The following is a 24,858-nucleotide window of genomic DNA, read 5'->3' as shown; positions in this document are numbered from 1 at the left end:
GATCTGAAGTCTTGGGACACAGCTCCTACTCTTATTCCAAATCTAGGGGCCGGATTACCTGCTAGGTCCCTCCTCTGGGTGGGACCAGGAAGGGGGGTGGTTACACCCCCTTTCCTTTGTCCAGCTTCGCGCCAAGACTGGGGCTGGTGAGCCCCAGCACCGGTTTGAACTGGCCTATGCACAGGGACACCTTGTGTGCCCCAGGCATGTCTGATTCTATTCAGCCCTGTCCTACCCAATACACAAAATCCTGTCTGGGGTGGTGCTAGCACCTCCCAAGGCAGGAAACCCTTTGTCCAAGCCTCCCTCACTGGAAGGACTCCCAGCAGCAGGAGGTCAGACTTGTGTCTGTGGTGGCAGCATCCATTTTGTGATGCTAAGGCGCACGTTTAACTTTAACCGGGGTTCATGTTAGGTACATGTTGTGTCCCTCCAAAAGCGTGGAATGCTGCCCCCGTCGCCAGAACTGGCGAGGGGGTAGTATTCCAATTCGTAGGACACCTTACTCGACATGTTTTGATAAAGCCAAACCAAAGATAGCATTTAACCGCGAGGTTCATAATGCACTTAAGAGTATATGGTATGGCAGTATCATGGAACAGCTAAAGGACGTGGTTCCGAAAGCTGCAGACAGGCTCAGCTCATGCCAGAGCACTCTGCCTCCAGGATTGATGAGGCCTTCCATAGGAGGGGCTGATAGGAACATATGTGTCAATTTTAGGTTAGATATAGGCATACTATACCTAAGTAAGGGGTGATTACACCGACTTACCCCAGCTGAGTGATCAGCCAGTTGTGTCAAATATGGAGGCCAGGCCAGGGGTGGCACAATACGTGCTGCAGCCCCTGGTAGGCCTTGGAAGCACCTATGCCCTGGGTACCTGGGGTACACTGTTACAGGGGCCTATAAGGTGAACCAATTCCAATTGTGTATGTACCTAAGGTACATGGAGTCCATTTTAAGGAGAGAGCAATTAGCCTGGGGCCACCCATTAGCAGGATCCCAGGCCAACTAAAGTCAAAAACTAGCTAAACACCAGGCAAAAAGTTTGGGGGTAACCATAGTCAGATATCCACCTTCCTACAGGGGCACTCAGCCCCAGCTCTGGCGCAAAACTGGACAAAGGGGAAGGAGTGTAACCACCCCCACCCCTGGCCCTCCCAGAGCTAGTCCATCCCCTATTTTTACTATAAGAATAGAACCCAGTCCCTAGGACTTTAGATTACCCTGGACGAAACTCTGCAACATATATCTTGGACCTTCGACATTCTATATTGACTGGAAGACGGATTAAATCTCCCTTGTGGTCAAGGAGTGACCACCCTGTTCAAACAGGCACCAACTGCATCTTTTCCGGTCTGCATTGTCGAGGCTCCCGCCGGATCCCGAAGACTCTGCGACACAGGACACAGACATCTCTGACGCTGCTCTATGTTCCCAGCAAAACTGAGACCTGTGGCGGACACGAGAGACGTGGGACCGGAACTCCTGGACATCCTGCATTTTGCAAGCTGCACCTACTTCCCGAGGTATCCCGAAGTTGTGCATTGGGGTGATTGAAGCCCCAGCCCCGAGCACCATTTGCACCGAAGCTCAGAGACCCACACTCCACAAGTGTCCCGTGGGCCCCGCTTTTGCATTTCAGCTCGATGCGTCTTTGCGGTTCCTAGTTTGTTGGCTAATGAGCCCCCCGAAGACTTTCATTTGAATCTAACTTGCTTTCCTGGTTGCTCCAGGCTTGCTCCAACTTCCCTGCAAAGGAGTAGTTCCTCAGACCTTGCTGGTCTGCACCGAAGCCAATCTCGACATCTTGCGTCGATTGCGTTTGCCAAGGCTTGTTGGGTCCAATCCGGATACCAACACCGCAGTCAACTAGATCCTTCGTGGGACAGCTTGAATCCAGCTCCTGGTCGTCGTCGACGCCTCCTGGACCTTGTGACTGAAGAGACAAACTTCACCTTTTCACCTGAAATCACCCGACATCTGGTGGCATCTTCCTATTGCCGCCCTGGTCACTGGCAAGTGGCCCAGACTTTGTCTCCTCTGCTTTCAGGTTCTTTAGATCTCCGATCCACCCTTGGATCCACCCGGACACTTTTCCTCCGGTCTGCCTGCAGCACTTCTTCGACGACGAAACCAGACACCTATGCACCCGACTTCCGTGGGTGAAGTAACACGAGTACTCTGCTAGTGCCAAGGGTATTGGCCCTCCAAGTGTCCTAGTCTAAAAGGGTTTCATCGTAGTTAACCTAGAAGTGTCCTTAATCTTTAAAATTGTAACATGTTCGTTTCCCATAGAAAGTCAATGGTAACCCGCTGCTGTGTTTAGTTACAGCACACGTCTCCCGGTGGGCCTCTTGCACCCTATCCATTAGTGGTTCTAGACAGCCCCAGCGATGCCCTAGGCCTGCTTTCTATTCCTCAGGTGATTCTTATACCACCATTTTAGTATATGGTTTGTGAAGCCCCTAGGGCAAAACGTATACTGTGCAACTTATAGTATGCTAATTAAGTTCCTTGTATTGTACTTTTACCTCTGATCTCATAAAGAGTCCAGAGGGGTTGTGTTCAGAATAAATACATATATACTTGATATATACCTTGTGTGGTGTGCTTTCATTTGGTACTCAAGAGATTATAAATGGTAAAACAACTTGCTTAACTCGCCTCTAAGTCTTAGCCTGAAGGCTGCTCTCCACAGCTACCACTAGGATAGCTTGCTATAAGGTTGACTTTGCAACCATCATCAATAAGGGTCGATTGGACTGGTGCAAGGTGCCCACTAGAATAGTGGACATCATATACCAGGCCAACTTCTCACATAGGTATGTTGCATCTGCATTACCTCTAAACTTGACAGTACAGGAGTCTACTATTTTGCACCTCAGCAGTCTGTTCCTCTTGTCAGTCACTCTGAGATCCTTATTTCCCAGAAGTCCTGACAGTAACTATTGCACCAAAGATGTTACAGCAGAGCTCAGAGAATCCAATGAGCTACCACGGTAATTCCACGATTGATGACCTTTATAATTAAGCTAATATTACTACAGTGTGCAACTCAACCACACTCTTAACTGGAACTGTGATTAAAAAGGTGTGCTTATACTCTGATTTCCATTAGGGAATTGCTACCATCCTCTCATGCTCTGGCACTTCTCAACCCATTCACGTTTTCTCCTCAAACCTTGCTCGTAATAAAAGCAAAACTACTGTTTAAACAATTGTCACGTTATTCGGCTAGCACCCAACCACTCTTCTGCCTATGTTATGTAAAAAATTAGATTCAACTACTAGGAGTCAAGAGGGGTAAGGAAGACTGGATCGCCCTCCACTCAATCAGACACTAATCAAAAAATGACCCAGTCCTCAAGGCAACGCAGAGGTAAGTCCTGCTATAAACAGTTCTAGATCGTCCAAAGCGCTCTCTAGTTATATCCCTATTCGTAGAGATTATACCACCGTTTCAGGCTGTTGCCAACGTTAAAAATTAAGCCCATCTCTGATAAACAGAAAACCTTTCAACACAATACAGACATTCACTCAAAGGGACAACATTAAGAAAAAGGTGTGAATAGCTAGATGACACCTCACGGGCGCACCACCAATGGGGCCCCTGGTTGGTACTCACCAGGTTAGCCCTGTTCTCATCATCGGTGTCAAATAGCTTAACGCAAAACGTGTCCTAAACCCAAAGTAAGGAACATAACAGTGAATGGTGCAGTGTACAAACAACATATATGTGACACAAGACTAACCGCATTCAACATATAACATACACTAAACTGCGCAGCAAGATATTACTCATACTTTATTGATATCTTTTTGTTGCATTGCAGTTCAACATGTAATATAAAAGGGTGAAGTATGAATACTACCTATCGCCTCATACTCAACCCGCAGCCGACATGTTTCATTGCCTTAGGTATAATATCAGGCAATTTCTTCAGGGCCAACGTATATTTACGATGTCACTGCCAGCGGTACTGTGCTTTTAGATGCTGGAAATCAAGAACATAAGACACACATATTTATATATGTGGGCATCTGCCTGTAGCTTGGGCCCTCAGGGATAACCTCCCGGTGGGTCAATTTATGAGGTATAGGAGGAACTGCTCAAAAACGGAGACCTACAGAGAACAAGCTATTGACTTGAGCAACAGGCTACAAGCTCGGGATTACCCACGTAAAATAATCCGTCAAGCCAACAAGAGAGCGCTCAATACTCCGAGGACAGCACTCCTAGAGTCTAACAAAAAAGAAAAATCCGAATGCATACCAGTGGTCATGACCTACGACCCACTAGCCACAAAAATCAGACAGGCCATCAGGAAGCATTGGTCCCTTCTTAACACACAGGACCATAAGATGCCACCCCCTCGTTTCGCGTTTCGAAGGGCCTCTAATTTAAAAGACAAACTCGTCCATACTAGGATGATAGAGAAGAAACAACCAGAAACCTCGACTGTACCTAATGGCCACTACCCGTGTGGCAACTGTTCTGTGTGCCAGATCACCAATAAATGCACCACCATCCAACTAAAATCCGGAAAAACCTGGACGCTAAATCAATTTAGCAATTGCAACACTACGAATGTAGTCTACAGGCTGAACTGTGAATGCGGCCTTGAATACATCGGGCTGACGTCGCGCAAAATCAAGCTGCGCATCCAAGAGCATTTAAGCACGATACGACAGGGCAAGCTAACGACAAAACTAGTGCAACATTGTCATCGTAATAAGCACACCTTCACATGGGTTGTACTGGAGAGAGTCATGGGGGATGCACAATCCATGGAGAAACGACTGGCAACTAAAGAAGCGCGCTGGATTTTCCAAGAATCTAGTGAACAACAGGGACTTAATGAGTTATTAGAGTGGAATAAACTACGATGATCTAGTTGTCCCTTGGCTCAATAATTCTAGAACACACTGTAAAAATAGGAATTGTCTGAGTATCGGTTTTACATTGGTCTAATGGGTAACAAGAACAAGAAACATCTAAAATAGCCAAGTCTCACTTATCTATCTAACATGGGTGACCTTACCTATACACATTGTAATATGTCTCTACCTTATAGGCAATGCCATGATAATACCCCAACACCACACCATTAGTAATATGATCTTAATGGGAATTGGAGAAGGTAACAAGCAACTGATAGGAAGATGGTGCCTTCATTGGAAACCAAGTTTTGGATATTCCAAGATGGCCGATATGTTATTATAATATTGGAAAGGGATAAGTCATTGAGAGAGACTGTTCCAAGATGGCGGCCGCCCCTTCGATCGGTGTAAAGTCATATGTGTGAATTCAAATCTTTATACATATTAATTCCACCTTGTTTATACCCCACTCGGACGAGTGTAGGTTTATAAGACAGGCTGAATACAACAAAATAGACAGTGTAAACGAGTAAGCGGTCACGTGGTTACATGGCCCAATCATCGACCTGTTGCTCACGTGAGGTGTTGGGCCAATCAGAGTCTAGCTATACAGAAACACGGATAAATACACTACGAGCACAACCCATGACGCTCCGGTGTTGAGGAAACGCCGTTTGCTGGACCTCCGCGAGTAAGCATGCATACGCGGAACCGGACGATGAAGATATGGTGAGAGTAGATATGCTGATGTTAATTTCTGCCCGTATGGCGTTTTCCTGTGTCATTTATCCAGGCACCTCAGGAAGGGAGGCGGGACCCTACTTACCGAGCGGAAGGGGGTCAGAGTTTTTGCACAGAGCCAGAGCGGTAACGGTATGAAAGCAACTGTCTTATCTAGGTAAAAAGCAATTTTTGTCCACAACAGGGTGCAAAGCAGATATCAAATATGCAGTATTGCTACAGGCAGATGCCCACATATATACATATGTGTGTCTTATGTTCTTGATTTCCAGCATCTAAAAGCACAGTACCGCTGGCAGTGACATCGTAAATATACGTTGGCCCTGAAGAAATTGCCTGATATTATACCTAAGGCAATGAAACATGTCGGCTGCGGGTTGAGTATGAGGCGATAGGTAGTATTCATACTTCACCCTTTTATATTACATGTTGAACTGCAATGCAACAAAAAGATATCAATAAAGTATGAGTAATATCTTGCTGCGCAGTTTAGTGTATGTTATATGTTGAATGCGGTTAGTCTTGTGTCACATATATGTTGTTTGTACACTGCACCATTCACTGTTATGTTCCTTACTTTGGGTTTAGGACACGTTTTGCGTTAAGCTATTTGACACCGATGATGAGAACAGGGCTAACCTGGTGAGTACCAACCAGGGGCCCCATTGGTGGTGCGCCCGTGAGGTGTCATCTAGCTATTCACACCTTTTTCTTAATGTTGTCCCTTTGAGTGAATGTCTGTATTGTGTTGAAAGGTTTTCTGTTTATCAGAGATGGGCTTAATTTTTAACGTTGGCAACAGCCTGAAACGGTGGTATAATCTCTACGAATAGGGATATAACTAGAGAGCGCTTTGGACGATCTAGAACTGTTTATAGCAGGACTTACCTCTGCGTTGCCTTGAGGACTGGGTCATTTTTTGATTAGTGTCTGATTGAGTGGAGGGCGATCCAGTCTTCCTTACCCCTCTTGACTCCTAGTAGTTGAATATAGTGAGTACGGCATCTTAGCCGTGAGAGTCTTTATGACTAGCCCCATGTGTCTGCTCTGATTTTAATTACTAAACCTGTGCTGTTTTTTCATTAACACTGCCTTCCTTCTGCATTGCACCTAGTCTCTGTGATGGAGAAAAATTGCTTAGCATTTACTGAGGCACAAATAGCGGCAATTTTAGCGGGCCCTTCTTTGTTTAGTGATAGTCCCCTGGCCGGGTCAAATAAAGTAAGGGAAGAGTGGGAAAAATTAAGTGCCTTAAAAAAGAAACACATAAGGATTGCTCTACATGGAGCTCTTATGTCAGAGTATTATCAAGCAGGCGCTTCCCCTGCCAGCCTGATTGTTCGAATTGAACCGCGTATCTTTTTGGACGATAAGCAATTCCGTAACGATTGGAGCTTTATCGCCAATAAATGTACAAGAGACTGGTTGATCCTCATAATCAGTACAGCCCAACGTCTCAGTGAAGAAGTTCTAAAAGAAATCACTGAACTAGAGGAAGCAATAAACCGTGATAGTAGTTTTGTTGATGCCAAGGAACAACTGGAAAAGATCAAAATAGATCTAGAAGAATACAAACAGTACATGGTAACACAAAAGATCAGAGGTTTACAACGTAACCTGCAACGCTACACACACGAGTGGGCTTTCCCATATACCAACGACTCCTACTACCAGTCTGCCCAAGAACAACAACCACAAGTTGGTGGCAGCAGAAGTGGCAAGGGGAATAGATTTCAACAAAAAAGAACTCCCACTAATTGGTCTTTCGCGAATACATCTAGCGAGGAGGAACCTGAACCGGCCCCAAGTACCAGCAGAGTGAGATTTAATCAATCTGCACCAACAAATACAGATCTGAACACGCTATTGAGGAATTTTTTAGAACAGGGCCAAGCTTCCAACAAAGGCCCCGGTTTCCAACAACAACAGGGAAGAGGAAGAGGACGGGGAAATCGACCCCCCCAACAACAGCAATGGCAAACCTCCTCACCGAGGATGACCCGGAGCCGGGGCAAGAAACCGCTAGGCTGAGTATTGTCGTAAATCTTTCGGACCACAATTTGACGAGTGGAGAAGAAGAAGTACTAAACAAAGGATTAGGCTTCGTGCCGACACCGAACCATGATGCCTTCAAATGTCGGATGGAGTTTCACGAAACAATGCGTCGCATCAAACTTAAAAAATTCTTTTTTAAACAACCTACAGAAGTAAGCAAGGGTTTCAATTCCAACTTAAGAAAACCCTCCTCTTTTTGCCCGCCAATTGCTACGCTTGGCCCAGAAACCGCGGTATTCGAAGCAAAAGTCCTAGAGGAAATCAAAGGCATTGAGAATAAGAACCAGTCGATAGGCTTCAGGAATATGACGAAAGAAAATTGGGATTCCATTAAAACTTTGCAGAACAACGACAAAATAACAATCAAGAATGCCGACAAGGGTGGTGCCATCGTGATTTTAAATACATCTGACTACGAGGCAGAAGTCCGAAGACTTTTAAATGTTAGAACTAACTACCAACCCCTTGTTAGAGATCCTACTCCTGAATTAAGAGAGATGATTAGGGATCTCGTTGCCAACGCGAAGGAAAGGAAATGGATAAGTACGAAGGAGGCGGAGTTCCTTGTTAACACAAACCCTAGGACTCCTGCCTTCTATGTCCTCCCAAAAATACACAAGCCTGCCAGGCCTCCGCCTGGCAGGCCTATTGTGGCTGGTATCCAGTCTATCCTGGAACCCCTGTCCCAATTCGCGGACTACTACCTACGCGAATCGGTAGTAACCCAACGATCCTATGTCAAGGACACAGCCGATATTTTAAATGTCCTAGATTCAATGACCTATAACCCCGCCACAGAGTATATTGTGACTATAGACATCGAGTCTCTGTACTCGTGTATCCCCCAGGAAGCGGCCTTACTAGCAACTGCTAAAGCAATCAGCAAACAAGAGTGGTTCTACGATGCTCCACAGAGTTTTATCTTACAATGCGTAGAGTTAGCCTTAACAAAAAAATTTTTGGGCTACAAAAACGAGCTTTTCCTCCAAGTGACGGGAACGTCGATGGGGGCTACAATGGCACCGAGTGTGGCTTGTATTTATGTGGGGCAATTCGAGGAGCACGTCATCGATACCGACCAAAACCCTTTCAGGGAACATCTACGCCTGTGGAGGCGGTATATCGATGACGTGCTCCTTGTCTGGTCGGGAGAGGAAGACTGTCTCCTCCAATTTCTCAATTGGCTGAACACGCAAGACAGGAGTCTACGCTTTACTTGGAACTACCACCGTACGAAGGCAGTGTACCTGGACTTGGACATTGAGGCAGCAGATGGTAAATTTGAGACCAGGGTTCACCAAAAACCAACAGATAGAAATTCTCTCCTCACGTACCAATCTTACCATCCTCGGGCCCTCAGGGATAACCTCCCGGTGGGTCAATTTATGAGGTATAGGAGGAACTGCTCAAAAACGGAGACCTACAGAGAACAAGCTATTGACTTGAGCAACAGGCTACAAGCTCGGGATTACCCACGTAAAATAATCCGTCAAGCCAACAAGAGAGCGCTCAATACTCCGAGGACAGCACTCCTAGAGTCTAACAAAAAAGAAAAATCCGAATGCATACCAGTGGTCATGACCTACGACCCACTAGCCACAAAAATCAGACAGGCCATCAGGAAGCATTGGTCCCTTCTTAACACACAGGACCATAAGATGCCACCCCCTCGTTTCGCGTTTCGAAGGGCCTCTAATTTAAAAGACAAACTCGTCCATACTAGGATGATAGAGAAGAAACAACCAGAAACCTCGACTGTACCTAATGGCCACTACCCGTGTGGCAACTGTTCTGTGTGCCAGATCACCAATAAATGCACCACCATCCAACTAAAATCCGGAAAAACCTGGACGCTAAATCAATTTAGCAATTGCAACACTACGAATGTAGTCTACAGGCTGAACTGTGAATGCGGCCTTGAATACATCGGGCTGACGTCGCGCAAAATCAAGCTGCGCATCCAAGAGCATTTAAGCACGATACGACAGGGCAAGCTAACGACAAAACTAGTGCAACATTGTCATCGTAATAAGCACACCTTCACATGGGTTGTACTGGAGAGAGTCATGGGGGATGCACAATCCATGGAGAAACGACTGGCAACTAAAGAAGCGCGCTGGATTTTCCAAGAATCTAGTGAACAACAGGGACTTAATGAGTTATTAGAGTGGAATAAACTACGATGATCTAGTTGTCCCTTGGCTCAATAATTCTAGAACACACTGTAAAAATAGGAATTGTCTGAGTATCGGTTTTACATTGGTCTAATGGGTAACAAGAACAAGAAACATCTAAAATAGCCAAGTCTCACTTATCTATCTAACATGGGTGACCTTACCTATACACATTGTAATATGTCTCTACCTTATAGGCAATGCCATGATAATACCCCAACACCACACCATTAGTAATATGATCTTAATGGGAATTGGAGAAGGTAACAAGCAACTGATAGGAAGATGGTGCCTTCATTGGAAACCAAGTTTTGGATATTCCAAGATGGCCGATATGTTATTATAATATTGGAAAGGGATAAGTCATTGAGAGAGACTGTTCCAAGATGGCGGCCGCCCCTTCGATCGGTGTAAAGTCATATGTGTGAATTCAAATCTTTATACATATTAATTCCACCTTGTTTATACCCCACTCGGACGAGTGTAGGTTTATAAGACAGGCTGAATACAACAAAATAGACAGTGTAAACGAGTAAGCGGTCACGTGGTTACATGGCCCAATCATCGACCTGTTGCTCACGTGAGGTGTTGGGCCAATCAGAGTCTAGCTATACAGAAACACGGATAAATACACTACGAGCACAACCCATGACGCTCCGGTGTTGAGGAAACGCCGTTTGCTGGACCTCCGCGAGTAAGCATGCATACGCGGAACCGGACGATGAAGATATGGTGAGAGTAGATATGCTGATGTTAATTTCTGCCCGTATGGCGTTTTCCTGTGTCATTTATCCAGGCACCTCAGGAAGGGAGGCGGGACCCTACTTACCGAGCGGAAGGGGGTCAGAGTTTTTGCACAGAGCCAGAGCGGTAACGGTATGAAAGCAACTGTCTTATCTAGGTAAAAAGCAATTTTTGTCCACAACAGGGTGCAAAGCAGATATCAAATATGCAGTATTGCTACAGGCAGATGCCCACATATATACATATGTGTGTCTTATGTTCTTGATTTCCAGCATCTAAAAGCACAGTACCGCTGGCAGTGACATCGTAAATATACGTTGGCCCTGAAGAAATTGCCTGATATTATACCTAAGGCAATGAAACATGTCGGCTGCGGGTTGAGTATGAGGCGATAGGTAGTATTCATACTTCACCCTTTTATATTACATGTTGAACTGCAATGCAACAAAAAGATATCAATAAAGTATGAGTAATATCTTGCTGCGCAGTTTAGTGTATGTTATATGTTGAATGCGGTTAGTCTTGTGTCACATATATGTTGTTTGTACACTGCACCATTCACTGTTATGTTCCTTACTTTGGGTTTAGGACACGTTTTGCGTTAAGCTATTTGACACCGATGATGAGAACAGGGCTAACCTGGTGAGTACCAACCAGGGGCCCCATTGGTGGTGCGCCCGTGAGGTGTCATCTAGCTATTCACACCTTTTTCTTAATGTTGTCCCTTTGAGTGAATGTCTGTATTGTGTTGAAAGGTTTTCTGTTTATCAGAGATGGGCTTAATTTTTAACGTTGGCAACAGCCTGAAACGGTGGTATAATCTCTACGAATAGGGATATAACTAGAGAGCGCTTTGGACGATCTAGAACTGTTTATAGCAGGACTTACCTCTGCGTTGCCTTGAGGACTGGGTCATTTTTTGATTAGTGTATGTAAAAAATTAGACCTACCAAGTGAATAAAACATTGATACATTAACACTGCCTTTGTACCCCCCTCAGTTTTATTTAGAGTGAACTTGACCAGAAGATATTAGAGTGCTTTCCATGAGCACCAGTTGCATTACAGACGGACACAGTCATTTTTAGGCACAGGGAGATTAAGTGATTTGCCCTGAATCACATACTGTTTAAGCTTCCCGCCAAAATCAAACCTGGTTCACCAGCTTCAAGGTCGGCCACTCTAACCATTAAGGCCCATAATAATTCTGTATGTGATCATTAGGCTGACATACAGAATGATAATGGGCCTGATAGCAGCCTGTGCCAGGTCGGGGAGGGGCTGTTGCAGGCCATTGATCACAGCAGGAGCCGACCTGGCCCCTGCAGTGAGAGCTACAGAACTCTGACTGCTTGGGGAAGCTCGCTCAAATACCTGAAATTACGGACAAAAGGCATCCGGCTGAAAGAATCCACAACGGACAAGAGGCCCAAATTACGGACAGTCTGTGAAATTTACGGACGGTTGGTCACCCTAACTTAGCTCCTACCTGCTGTGTTCCCATCGGCCCAGGACGCTTTTGCGCATTTGCGGGAAGTCCAAAACCAGTCCTTAACAGTTCCCACACATCCCGCCCCTCCTCCCACTCTGCCTCTGCCCTCGGGCCCGACACAAAGGGCTGGAGATGATGCCCAAGGGGATACAGATGAGACCGGCCCATCCAGGCCATGCCGCCTGGCGGCAACCCCTTGTTCCTCCTGACCCTCAAGAGGTGGGAGACAGCTTGGACATGTTGGATCCGGAGCTTATTGTACAAACTCAGTCATCCGAATGGGCGCCTTTGGCGAAGGTGGCGAGCTATGTCGACAGTAGGATTTGTACTCCCATGGGGAAAGAGGCTCTTAGCCGCCTCCGGACGGAGTGCCCTCGACCCTCCCTTGAGGGTAAAGTTGTCGAGACCCTTGAATTAGACCCCGGAAGGGCCACGTTTTTGGCCAAGTTTATTAAAGACCCCAAGCAGGGGATAGACAGGTCCTGTAGGGTGTTCCAGGATAAGCTTTGGACGACCTGGGTCCACTCACTATGATCCTGGATGTGGCCGAGGATGCCAAGACCTCGGGAGCCCTGATATCTCCAGAGGCTCTTTCTGGTTGGGCACAGCACACAGTGGTATTCCTTGGTAAAGCCAACTGTGCACTCCCTATGGAGCGGTGGCGCTCCTTCCTTATTAAGGTGGACCTGAAGTTGGAAGACCGAAGCTTGGGCAGTGGCCCGGGGGGGGGGGGGGGGATTGTTTGGTGAGCCTTTCATCAAAGAACTCTGGAAATCTGTGAATACTTTCACGTCCCTAGATAAGGCCCAGTCCTTTATCAAGCAGGTTTTCTCCTCCCGGGTTTTCCCTGGGACCGGTCGAGGTAGGGGCCGCTTTACAGGCCAGGCCTTCCAAAACTATAGAGGGCACGGCTCCAAGTGTGGGCAGTATCAAGATCAGGCCCGCTATCACAACTTCTACGCCTCCCGTGGACAACGACCAAGAAAGAGGTTGTGGCTTCAGAGGAGGCAATAACACCTCTAACGCCTGCAAGTGTTTCCACCTCTTCCCTTGTGCAAGTTGGCGACCGTTAGGCCAGGTTTGTGCATGTTCAGGAAACCATCACGAGCAGTGCTTGGGTGGAACAAACAGTCCAAGGTTTTTGTATCGAATTCTGCAGCACTCCAAGTCAGGAGAGCAGTCCCAGGCTTATCCAGTTTTCACATCTAGAGGCAGGACAGATCGATTCAGAGGTCTCCTCCCTCTTCAACAAAGGGACTATTTGCCTCACATCGCCGCATCGCAAGGCTTCATAAGCAACATGTTTTTGGTAGACAAGGAGGATGGGGTGGCAGCGTCCCGTGCTAAATCTGCACAAGTTCAACGAGTGGTTGGTTTACCACCATTTCAAAATGGAGGGAATCCAACTATTAAGGGACGTATTACGCCCAGTAGATCAGATTCTCTGCCTGGACTTAAAAGATGCATACCTAGCAATCCCTATTTTTCTGCAGCACAGGAAATTCCTGCAGTTCCTTTGATGCCAGCGCATGTACCAGTTTACCACTCTGCCTTTCGGGCTTTCCTCCACTCCTTGGTGCTTTACGAAGGTGCTCAGACCAGTCGTGGAGCACATTTGGGCACGGGGGACACGCCTCGTTGTTTACCTCAATGACATGCTTCTTTTGGCACAGGTTCCCCGATGGTTGCGCGAGCAGTTGCAACAGGTGGTCAGCCTGTTAGAGAGGCTGTGGTTCGGCATAAACACCAAGAAGTCGTTGTTGGTTCCAGCTCAATAGTCACGTTCTTGGGTTTCGTATTAGACTCTACCAAGGCAACTCTCAGCCTTCCTTTGCGGAAGATGTCCAAGATCCATCACAAGCTCTACCGGACGTTGGTCAAAGAGAGAGTGCTCCTTAGATTGCCTGCGTGGTGGGACTCCTGTCTCCCTCCATTCAAGCCATTTTTCCAGGCCCAATGCATTATTGGGCCCTGCAGCACCTGAAAGCGGGACACTTGTGGAGAGGGCTTCTTTACTCCCATCCAGTGTCCCTGTCCGACGAAGCACGGGAAGAGATTCGCTGGTGGCTCACTCATATGGAGGCATGGAATGGCCGGGCAATATTTGGCTCTACCCCAGACCAGGTTATCGAGTCAGATGCCAGCAGATCAGGCTGGTGCGCCGGGTGTGGGGATTTTTCCACAGGAGGGTCTTGGTCTTCGCAGGAGCAGACTGTGCATTTCAATTGTTTGGAGCTATTGGCGTGGTCCCTCGCTGTCCTTTGTTAGACCAGAGACCGGGTCCAATCTTGTTTCCTTATCAAGATGGACAATGTTTCGGCGGTCCGGTACATAAATCACCTCCACGGTACTTGGTCGAAGGTTGTCTCGGACCTAGCAACAAACGTTTGGCAGTTCTGTCTCGATCACCAGATTTCGGTAACAGCATATTATCTCCCCGGACGGAAGAATCAGGTCACGGATTGGCACTCGCGCCACTTTTGAGATTCCAGTCTTTGGAAGTTGCACCCGGAGTTTTCAGCCATGGTGCAGGACCTTTGGGGTCCTTTTTAGGTGGATTTTGATTCAAGAGTGGATCATCAGGTGGCCCCATTCATCAGCTGGAGACCGGATCCTTTGGCAGCGGCCACGGACGCTTTCCTGCATGATTAGACTCAGGAGCAAGCCGATGCATATCAGCCATTTGCGATGATCACAAGACCGCCAGCTCAGATGGCAACGGGCGGAGGTGGTTCTCATCACTCCGATTTGAAGGTCGTAAGTTTGGTTTCCGGTTCTACTGAAATTTTCTTGGGATTTTCCAATAGTCTCCCCCAGTTTCAAGAGCTTCTTTTCAATCCGGATCATGTTCCACATCAGATGGTGCTGAACAGGTCCCTACACCTAATAGCGTTCTTATCAAGGAAATAATTGTGTGCCAAACTGGCCGTGCTCCTTTGCCTGATCTCGTGTAGATGAGTTTCAAATGTTAGGGCCCTGGATATCACAGGCAGGCTTTTTCCCCTTTCGGGGTTTCTTTCACCATTCGTTGAAGAACCAAATATCACACTAGAGTGATAGAGTACCCCGAATTTCCAGACTCCCCGAAGCTGTGTGCACTGCTTAACAGTATATAAAGAGATGTCTTTGGAGCTTAGACCTCCAGGGGAGAGGCAGCTTTTGATTGCCCTCTGGAAACCGCATAAGGCAGTGTGATCTCCCACGATTGCACATTGGGTGCAGTGGGTCATGCAGGAGGCGCCTATTAACCTTCGGCAGTTTGGAGTCCATTCTGCGAGAGGAGTGATGGCCTCCAAGGCATTCACCCCAGGGGCAAGGTTGGAGGACATAATGAACGCTGCAAATTGGTCTTCAGACTCATCCTTTAAAAGGTTCTATTTCAAACCTAATATTGATTTGGCACTCTTGGTGGTAAGTAAGCTTAAAACTAGCATAATCTAAAGCCTCTGGTCCTGACATAGAATGAAATATTTCCTAGCTAATGTAATGGAAAGTTTAAATTCTATTAAGGACCCGGAGGCAAGGATTATCCCTCCTGTGGAGAGGTTCATGAATATCCGCCCATTGAGACTAAAGTGTTCTCTCTGCTTCGCTTGACATGTGTCTTAAATGTTGGGGCTGTTTGCTATGGAATTGCATTCCAGTTAAAGAACAGTTTTAGGTTCTTGTGATTCAAGGTCAGGAGCTTTCTCTGTTGGAATGACAGTTGTTGGGAATGCATGCACTTTATCGCTGATTAGCTGCTAGTTCTGATCCTTTTCTTTAGTTCCAGGAGGGGATTCTGGCAAACAGGACGCGTAGAGTAAGACGACTGGTGTGACTCGCGTGACGAAAGAGGAAGACCAGGACATTGAAGAGGGGCTATATGCTGGATCCTGTGTTTTGATTGGACAATGCCTTTTCATGGATGTGCTTATCGGTTGTTTGTTTCTCCAATTTCCCTGGAGTTCTAGGAAATGTGGTTTTGTTGATGTTATTGAAATGGCTGCTATGGAATTAAAGTGAAGAAAGTAAAGCATAATCCTCGCCTCCAAGTCCTGAATAGAATTAAAACTTCTGTTACGTTAGCTAGGATATTTTTCATTCTTAATTACAAATGTAATTCGGACAGTTGAAAATCTCTTATTACTCGGGAGAAAGAGGGTAATACTTTTACGACATTGTTGGTAAAATAAAGTGAGGAATGAGGTGTGATTATTGTGCTTGTTAGGCCTGAGCATGTGAATAACCGGTTGGTTTGGAATGCGTACAAATGTATTTTTCTGATTGATCTTCTCCAAGTTGTTTTATAATAGGCAAGCCGTAGTGTATCAGTACTTGCAGTTTTAGCAAGCCATTTGTTTTACACTGTTGTACAATGTAAACAGGAAGGCATGCGCAGGGATATGCTTGTGGGAGAGGTGTGGCGCCGCGGCCAGGGCGACTGGCGCTGGAATCTGGGGATCAGGGTTCGATCCCCGGCTCCGGCGGCAGGTTAGCCCAGGACCATGTGACTCTGGGCAATAGCTCGCTTAATCTTCCCGACGGCCCCCAGCGCCTAGAGACCCTCACGGGTGATTGTGCGCTTTACAAATGTGGATTATTATTATTATTAAAGCTATAGCAACTCCTACAAAGTATGCACTATGATTTAACTAAAATCAAAAAGTAATCTTGAAATTGCATAATCTAATAAAGGTAATACGACTTGCGTGATGGACCAGGCCAGGCATCATTCTGTTAGTCATCTAACACTTTTACTTCTGTTTACCCTAGGAATGGTAGCGGAGGAGTACAATGCCTTCTTCTACTCTCTTGTTTCCCAGGACACTCAGGAAATGGCATATTCAACCAAAAGACAGAGATTTTTGGTCGACCAAGGATATAGCTTTAAGGTAAGGCAGTCCTGTAATTTAATGAGAAATGCGTTTTATTCCTGTGCACTCGTTTTATTCCTGAGTAATATCAAATTCTTAGCACTGTTCAGGTTGGCGCTGCTTTTGTCACACGTCGTCTGAGCGTGCCTTTCAAAATATGAACGTGGTGTGGGGAGGATCACCTGCCCACCAAAATGCGAGCACAATATAGCATGAAACACGCTGGTTTCTTCATCAGGTTGAATTTTATTCAATTCGACAATTTTTAATCCATTCCAGGATCTTGATTGAGTTCAAATTCAATGTTATTTGCAAACATAATCTTCATCTTATGGTGCAATTATCAAGGTTGTTCACAGTTTTTTAGAAAAACCCAATGCATTTCGGGTCAACAACGAACGACCCTTCATCAGGGGTCTGTAAAGAAATGAGACAGGACATGATCAGATACTCCACTGAGTAATACATGTCAACACAATCAAATGTATAATACTGTGTCTGTACACAACCTCCCAACATAATTATAAAGTGCACACAAAGAAAATGTGAAATCGTAAATGGGTGGTTTAATCTATTGTTAGGTGAATCACGTGATCTAAACATAGGGGGATGACATAACATGCAAAACCTTATTCGTTCACTATAACACAAACAGGGTTAAAAAGTTTGTGAGCAACCACTGTAATATGCTCGGGCAGACTCGCTGACATCATAGTAACGCGCTCAATGTTAGAGGATCGAAGAATCCAATGAGCTAGTTGCGATAGCTTACCGGGGACTGGAAGCAGAGTCTCCACTCTTTTCGTGAACAACAGCTATGCGGGAATGAGATTTACTCGCGAGATACAAATAAAAAACAAGCATTTACAATGCAACGGTTTCGCCTTTGGAAAAGTTAGAGCTATTGGCAATGTAAATGACAATGCCATTTATTTATCTGTTTTCAAAACCAACACATAAATAAAAATTTTGTCATTTACAATGCCAATAGCTCAAACTTTTCCAAAGGCGAAACCGTTGCATTGTAAATGCTTGTTTTTGAGGATTGAGGCGGATGTGCGTACCTCTAGGCACCTCCGGCCTTAACGAGCTTTAAAAAAAAGTGATGGATGCATCTAGAGTCTACCACACAACCTTTAAGACATTCTTCCTTAATTTACTGTCAGAATCCAAAATTCAAGCCTCTCTAAGCGCACAAGCTTGAACCGCACTTTCACAATTGCAAGCATACACATATATATATATATACACACATATATATATACCCCCACACACACACATGTAAATGCATACACATTGCGTACATGTAATTCTATGTAATAATAAATAATGCCCTTGCCCTTTAATAATGTGATTAAATGATGGTGACCGGTCACAGAAAAATGATAACATTCTGAATTGTACTCCTTATGACATAAACACACTGAACAATTCTATCATAATATGCATTTACTTAAAATGGTATTCTTTCTTGGAAACTCTCCTTGTTTTGTTCTAGGTTGTTTCATTTAGAAGTAAGGTTATTCGTGGTTTCATCTTCACTCGGTGACAACCCAGCCATCAAAGTAATTCATGTTTTCGAGATTGCTTTTCCTGAAACCACCACCAGGTGACACTTGGGAAGCATATGTAGGCATATGCACTCCAAGGAGCAGGCTGGCAAGATTGCACTGGGGTGTGCTCAGCTGCTTATCCAAGCAGAAAACTAGTTTTGGGGAGCACGGTCAGCCTACAGCGAACAGCTACGCATTCCCAAGTGTACGCTGTAAATTTACTACTCCATATAATTTGGGAAAAGTGAATTATATGTAAATGTACTCTCAAGGAACACGTTCGGTGTGAATGAAATAATGTACACACTGATTGCCTGAATCACGTCATGTTATGTCATTTAAGGCTTTCCCTAGAGGCGAAGTAGTGGAACGAGGGCAGTGAAATACACAGATTTTTAAACAAAAGGAAAAATAAGCATTTTTTCGGATGAACGTTTTAATCGTTTAATCTTAGTTTAAAATAGATAACATTTCATCAGATATGACCCTAGGTGGGCAAATTATTGAGAAACCATTCCTATACACAATGCTATATACAGCACGTGTTCTCTGTTTTGCAAAATATTGCATTATTATTTCATTAGAATTGCACATTTGCGGAGAGCGGTAGCCCGGACATGAATTCTTGCAGACAATAAAATGGACTGAAACGGATTCAGCTACAGACTTGTCCATCGAACTAAATCCCCCCAAATGCTCTTAAGTATATGAGGCTGCTGGTTGCAAAACCTAGAACAGGAGACCCAACCCCACCATGCACCACACGAGATATGACTCGGAAGCATTTATTTACTGCATCTCTCGACTGAAGCCCAACTCATTACCTTGTAGCTAGGCATCTAAATGTTTATAGCGAGGTGTGCCTACAACAGTCGCTTGTTAACCCGTTGATGGCTGCCAATGTTAACTGCTGTCCTACGTTTTGTCACCTGCAGACCGCCCCCTGCGGAGTGCGGCTCGTGCTGCTCGTTCACACCACCGTGTGTGCCCTCCTTGACATTTCCCCCTATCATTCTTACTTGCCCATGTATACCAGAAGAATGCACGAGCCCAATTGTCTCCGAAGGTACATGCAAATATGTGAAGACCCTGCTTGCTCGGTTTAAAGCAGAAACGTCAGGTGGGAACAGAGCTGTATTGAATTATACCAGGCTGTATATTGGGAGAACACTGGGTCTACTGAATATAAATCGGACCATCTACCAAACTGTATGCGTGAACCAGTTGTACAAAAACAGAAAAAAAACAGCAATCACACAATTTAGGTTTATGCTTGGTTAACACTAACAAATGCCACCTTAGTTTACAGAGTTGCGCCAGATTTGTTGCTACTGTAAACTCTGAAAAGCTGCCTGCATTCAAATACAAAAACTAAAATCCGCATCACCGAAACAAACCACTGCCAGGAGTCGGAGTGTATCAACTTTTCGGCAGGGGACGGCGCTTGCACCCGAATTAAATGCAACTTTATAAACTGGTGGTTTCATGCGGACTCCCAGTGGGCTCTGACTTCAGCCACCCCCTGCGCCGGATGCGTCCACTGTGCGTCGCCATTATCGGGAGCAAAGAGGCAGCAAGACAGACAGACGCGGAGGCGGCATCGCACGTTGTCACGAGAAGCCGGCGACTGTGGAGTTAGATAGTAACGGTCCTCTTACCCTTGGTGTGCAGGGACAGTAGCATCAGCAGGGACACATGCAGCTGCCAGCTGGGCTCCTCCAGCCAGCCCATCTCGCGGCGGTGCGTGCGGCGTCCCCGGGCTCGCCTGCTGCTCCCGGCTCCTTCTCCTCACTCGCAGCCCTTCATGCGGCGGCGGTGCCTCGAGACGCCTGCGAGAAGGCAAAACACACACTCACACAGCTGTTACTGCGGGGCTCTGCCACCCGGGGAAGGGGACCCCGCCGGCGCACCTCGTGGGGAGGAGCACCGCTCGGCTCCCGGGCTGGCTCGCCTCTGGAGGCAGCGCGCGGCTTTGTAAACACTTGGAAGCATTTACCCTTGCGCCGGCTCTTTAACCCCTTCCTGACTGCTGCAAGCGGCGCACGCACAGGCTGGGCAAGGGCGCGAGGCTCGGTGCTACATCCAGCACAGGGTGCACTCCACCACTACAACAACAAGTCAGGTCCCGGGCCGGCCAGCCAATCACAGTGTGGCCCGGGAATGACGTCACGGGGGTGTCCCGGGCCGGCAGCCAATCGCAGCGCGGCCCGGGACAAAGGGGCGGGGCTTAAAAAAAGCACCAGAAACGCCCCCGAATCGCGTTTTCAGGAGAAAGCGCGATTGACAGCCTCTGTCTCCCAATGGCTAGTCTCCATTTATGGAGCTAGCCAATTGGAAACAGAGGCGGTCCGAACCTCACTACTGAAAACAAAAGATTTAGATCTGGGAGGGGCTTTGCCCCTCGCCAAGTCGAAACCTAAAGAACGGGCTAGGTCAGTCACGTGATTGGGATAACAACCAATGGGTGCGCGCTAAATGAATAAAGTCAATGTCATGTGATACGAGTGTAGCGGCTTCAACAGGAAATGTGCAACAATTCGTAAGCAATAAAGATATATGTTACACAACATTTATCAACAAAACAATGATGCATTGTTGTGAAAAATAACAGTGATAATGAAGCGAAACCTCAACAAAATATATCACATTGTGGAAAATAACTGCAGTTAATAAGACACATGAGTTATGAGTAAATTATGGCTTCTAGTGAGGAACACAGAATAAGTCTATAGTCAATGTGGGTTGCTCTTGACTGGATTATTATAAAAAGCACGATTATTCTATCCGATACAAACCCCATGGGCTGGGTGGAATTCAATTTTTTAATCCAAAAGTATTCAGCCCTTAGTCTTAGTTTTACGGGATTCTTGTCTCGGTATTGCGGAATGGTCTCCAACACCATAAAACGTAATTGCGAGATTTGGTGTCTTGCTTCAATCCAATGACTGGCTACTGTGGATTTCATATTTGCGAGTCTTATATTGCTCTTATGTGTTGTTATGCGTACTTTCAATTTACGTTCAGTCTGGCCCACGTATGTTTTACCACATGGGCATTTGATCAAATAAATGCAATTCATAGTGTCACAAGTACTTGTGTGGTGCAGTTCAATTTGATAACCTTTCGTTGGATGTGTCAATTTGTTCCCAGTTATCACATTACTGCAATGAATGCAGTTTTGGCGTCTTAACATGCCTCGCCAGTTTGTATTCTCTTTGTTGGGTGTGTTAAGAATTTCTTTTAAATTTCCAAAGATCGAACAATTTAAAAACGTGTAGATATTGCCCACCTCAAATGGTCAGCTGCCACTTAACCATATATATATATATATATATATATTCACTGAAAAAACCATAGGTTATAGACCATATATAGTTAGGAATTAGCATTTAAAAAACCTTATTTTACTCACACAAAACCAATGAAATTCCATATATAGTTAGTTGCACTAACTATATATCGCGCACCCGCAATCCACTGCTGATGATGTCACATATTACATCATTCATGACATGGTCAGTGACATCACTGATGACATCTCAAATGACATCACTGATGACATCTCATTTGACATCATTCTTGTGCTAATACGATGAACCTCTTCAGACTCTAATATAACCTTAGATACACTCAGTGTATACAGACACTCACACACTGTCACTCATCCATGGAGTTACTCACACACCTAGTCAGTCATGCAAAGAAACAATCTCACCTCCATTTCCTCAACTATACAGTTATACACACCTTACTTATTCAAACATATACTAACACATATTTACTCTCTTATACAATCCCTGATACAAGTTCACAATGATCCATACAGCCACTCACACATTCAGTGGCTCTCATGCACAGTTATTTATATATGCCAACTCTCACATGTGCTGTGTTTTACATATGTACTTACTATGACATGTAGCATTGAGATATCCATTCACTCATCAATACACTCATGCACACAGTCAACCGCCCATGTAGCTGTTTCCACATGCACTCTTGAACTCATACACCTAGTAAATCAACTGCTCACACATCTATGCACAGAGTCACACACCTCCCAGCCACCCCCACACAAACTCAATCTCCCATACAAATACTTGGGCAACCAATCAATAACACATATAGCCTCTCGTATAGCTAATGATCAACACATGCAGCAGTTTACATCACAACAGACATACTGATGCACACATTCAGACAGTTTAGTCACTAACCCATGCATTTAGTACGACACATTTATTCACTCACTCATACAGTCAGTCACGCACCTACTAAATCCTTCATCCAGACACTTATACATCCACTCATTCTTCAATATATCAAACATATTTAAACTTTACAGAAACACACAGTCACTGGATGATGTCATCACTGATGTCATCAGTGATGTCATCAGTGATGTCATTTGAGATGTCATCAGTGATGTCATCAGTGATGTCACTGACCATGTCATGAATGATGTAATATGTGACATCATCAGCAGTGGATTGCGGGTGCGCGATATATAGTTAGTGCAACTAACTATATATGGAATTTCATTGGTTTTGTGTGAGTAAAATAAGGTTTTTTAAATGCTAATTCCTAACTATATATGGTCTATAACCTATGGTTTTTTCAGTGAATTTTCAAGGTTTTGTAAATGCTAATTCCTAACTATATATGGTCTATAACCTATGGTTTTTTCAGTGAATTTCAATGGTTTTTTAATAGCAAATATCATAAGCTGTCGAATGTCAAGTACGTGGTAAGTGAAAACATTTTCGTGTTTATGCACACTGATCTGCTTTGAATGGTGCCCCCCCCCTCATTTCTATTAGGAGTACTCTCTCTTTGCAGATAGTGAAAGGTAGTTAACGCAGGCCTTTGCCCCCGTTGTAATCCGTCGTGCCTGCTTCTCTCTCCATTTGATTGATTGTTATCCAAGTATTTACTGTTTTAGAATTAGTTCTCTTTGGTTCATTCTCTATTTACAAACAAACACAGAGTCGCAATACTCTGTTTAGTCTTTGCAGATAACGAAAAATCGTGTAAAAAAAAAGAAAAGGAATCGAGCAAAATCAGTAGGCCACTAATGGGATCTCTTTTTGACCTCGCTAAAATAGAAACATTAGGAACAACCCCTCATGACAAATACAAAACTAGTGAGATGAACTGAACTCCACACAATGATGGCTGCAAAACAGCTCGGCTCCGCCACCCACCCCGCCCAAAATAACGATAAAGAGCGGCTGCCATGATTGGTTGCGGAATGGCCACGACGGAGCTACGAAATGATGCTGCTCTCATGCTAACCCCAGCTTCAGTCTGAAACATCCAGAAACACTGTAGACTACCAATTCGATCAGTTCCGGTAGCGCCCCAATGTAACCCGGTAGAGAAGAACTAGCCCTCCCCTCTTTGACTGATGGTTCTTGTTGCCTGTCCCTTCTGTTCTCATTTAACAGAACTATTTAGCCTGCTGAAAGGGGTTGTGTTCCGGCCGCTGGTTGGTGGAGACATTTTGACTATATTCTGGACCTGCGTTGTCGCGTAATGCGTCATATGACGCGCCGCGTTAGCGCATCCGGAAGTCATCCGGGGCGCGCAGCGCGTAACGTAAGCATAACAAGTCATGTGACTTGTTAATAAAACTTTTCATTGGTTCATTTTACTTTTCTTATTGTAATGATGAAAGGCTTGGTCATATGACCTAAAAATTACGCTTTTCATTACTTCCGAACATTATTTTTTCTTAAATATATGTTATAATGTTCCAGGCTAATGTACTTTCCCGGAAATTTTACAACTGTCCTGCAAGTAAAATATATTCTTTTTTCGAGAAAAAGAGCGTTTCTTCGTCCCATGATGGAGCCGTTGAGCAAAAGAGGGTCGACCTGCTGTCTTAGTCGCCGATACGCCTGAATATGAGATTCTTATCGATCACTTTATGTTGCAGGAATAGAAAACACAACAGCCCTTGACCATTTATCTTTACTGCGTTCCTTCGTATTATACCTTTTACCCTTCATGTAATTGGTCTGCTTTATTTCACTTGCCTTTTAATGATTCTAAAACAGTGACTATTATTACAAACTTTACCAATGTATATACTACTACCATGTTTTCTTTTAAAAACCTTTATTGTGAAAATTTCATTATACAAATACGAGCCTATAACCACGTGGGCCGGCCACGGAGCAAACTGTAATCGTATGTGATGAGTAGACATTTACACTGTAGAGGAACGTAACGGGCGGGCCATTAGGTTGCAAGAACTAAGGTGTCTAACAGTTACGGAATCGGTGGACGTACATTTTATAATTAAAATACGACAGGGCCAGTTACAATAAAATTATCTAGATATACATTTGCGGGCA

At 45.1% G+C, this 24,858-nt stretch overlaps 1 protein-coding gene across 2 annotated transcripts in view; it reads left to right on the top strand.

Annotated features, from left to right (window-relative positions):
* The window catches only part of ERCC3 (ERCC excision repair 3, TFIIH core complex helicase subunit), a 2,074,468-nt gene that overhangs the window by 1,766,659 nt on the left and 282,951 nt on the right, over window positions 1-24,858 (top strand). For both annotated transcript variants that reach the window (XM_078676352.1, XM_078676351.1), the window contains exon 14: window positions 16,846-16,964. In XM_078676352.1, the coding sequence (XP_078532478.1) occupies window positions 16,846-16,964 (119 nt within the window). The remainder of the gene's footprint in view (window positions 1-16,845; window positions 16,965-24,858) is intronic.

This window comes from Lissotriton helveticus, chromosome 2_1 (assembly GCF_964261635.1).
Source record: "Lissotriton helveticus chromosome 2_1, aLisHel1.1, whole genome shotgun sequence".
NCBI classification, from domain to species: Eukaryota; Metazoa; Chordata; class Amphibia; order Caudata; family Salamandridae; genus Lissotriton; species Lissotriton helveticus.
This window is presented reverse-complemented; position numbering and strand designations above follow the sequence as displayed.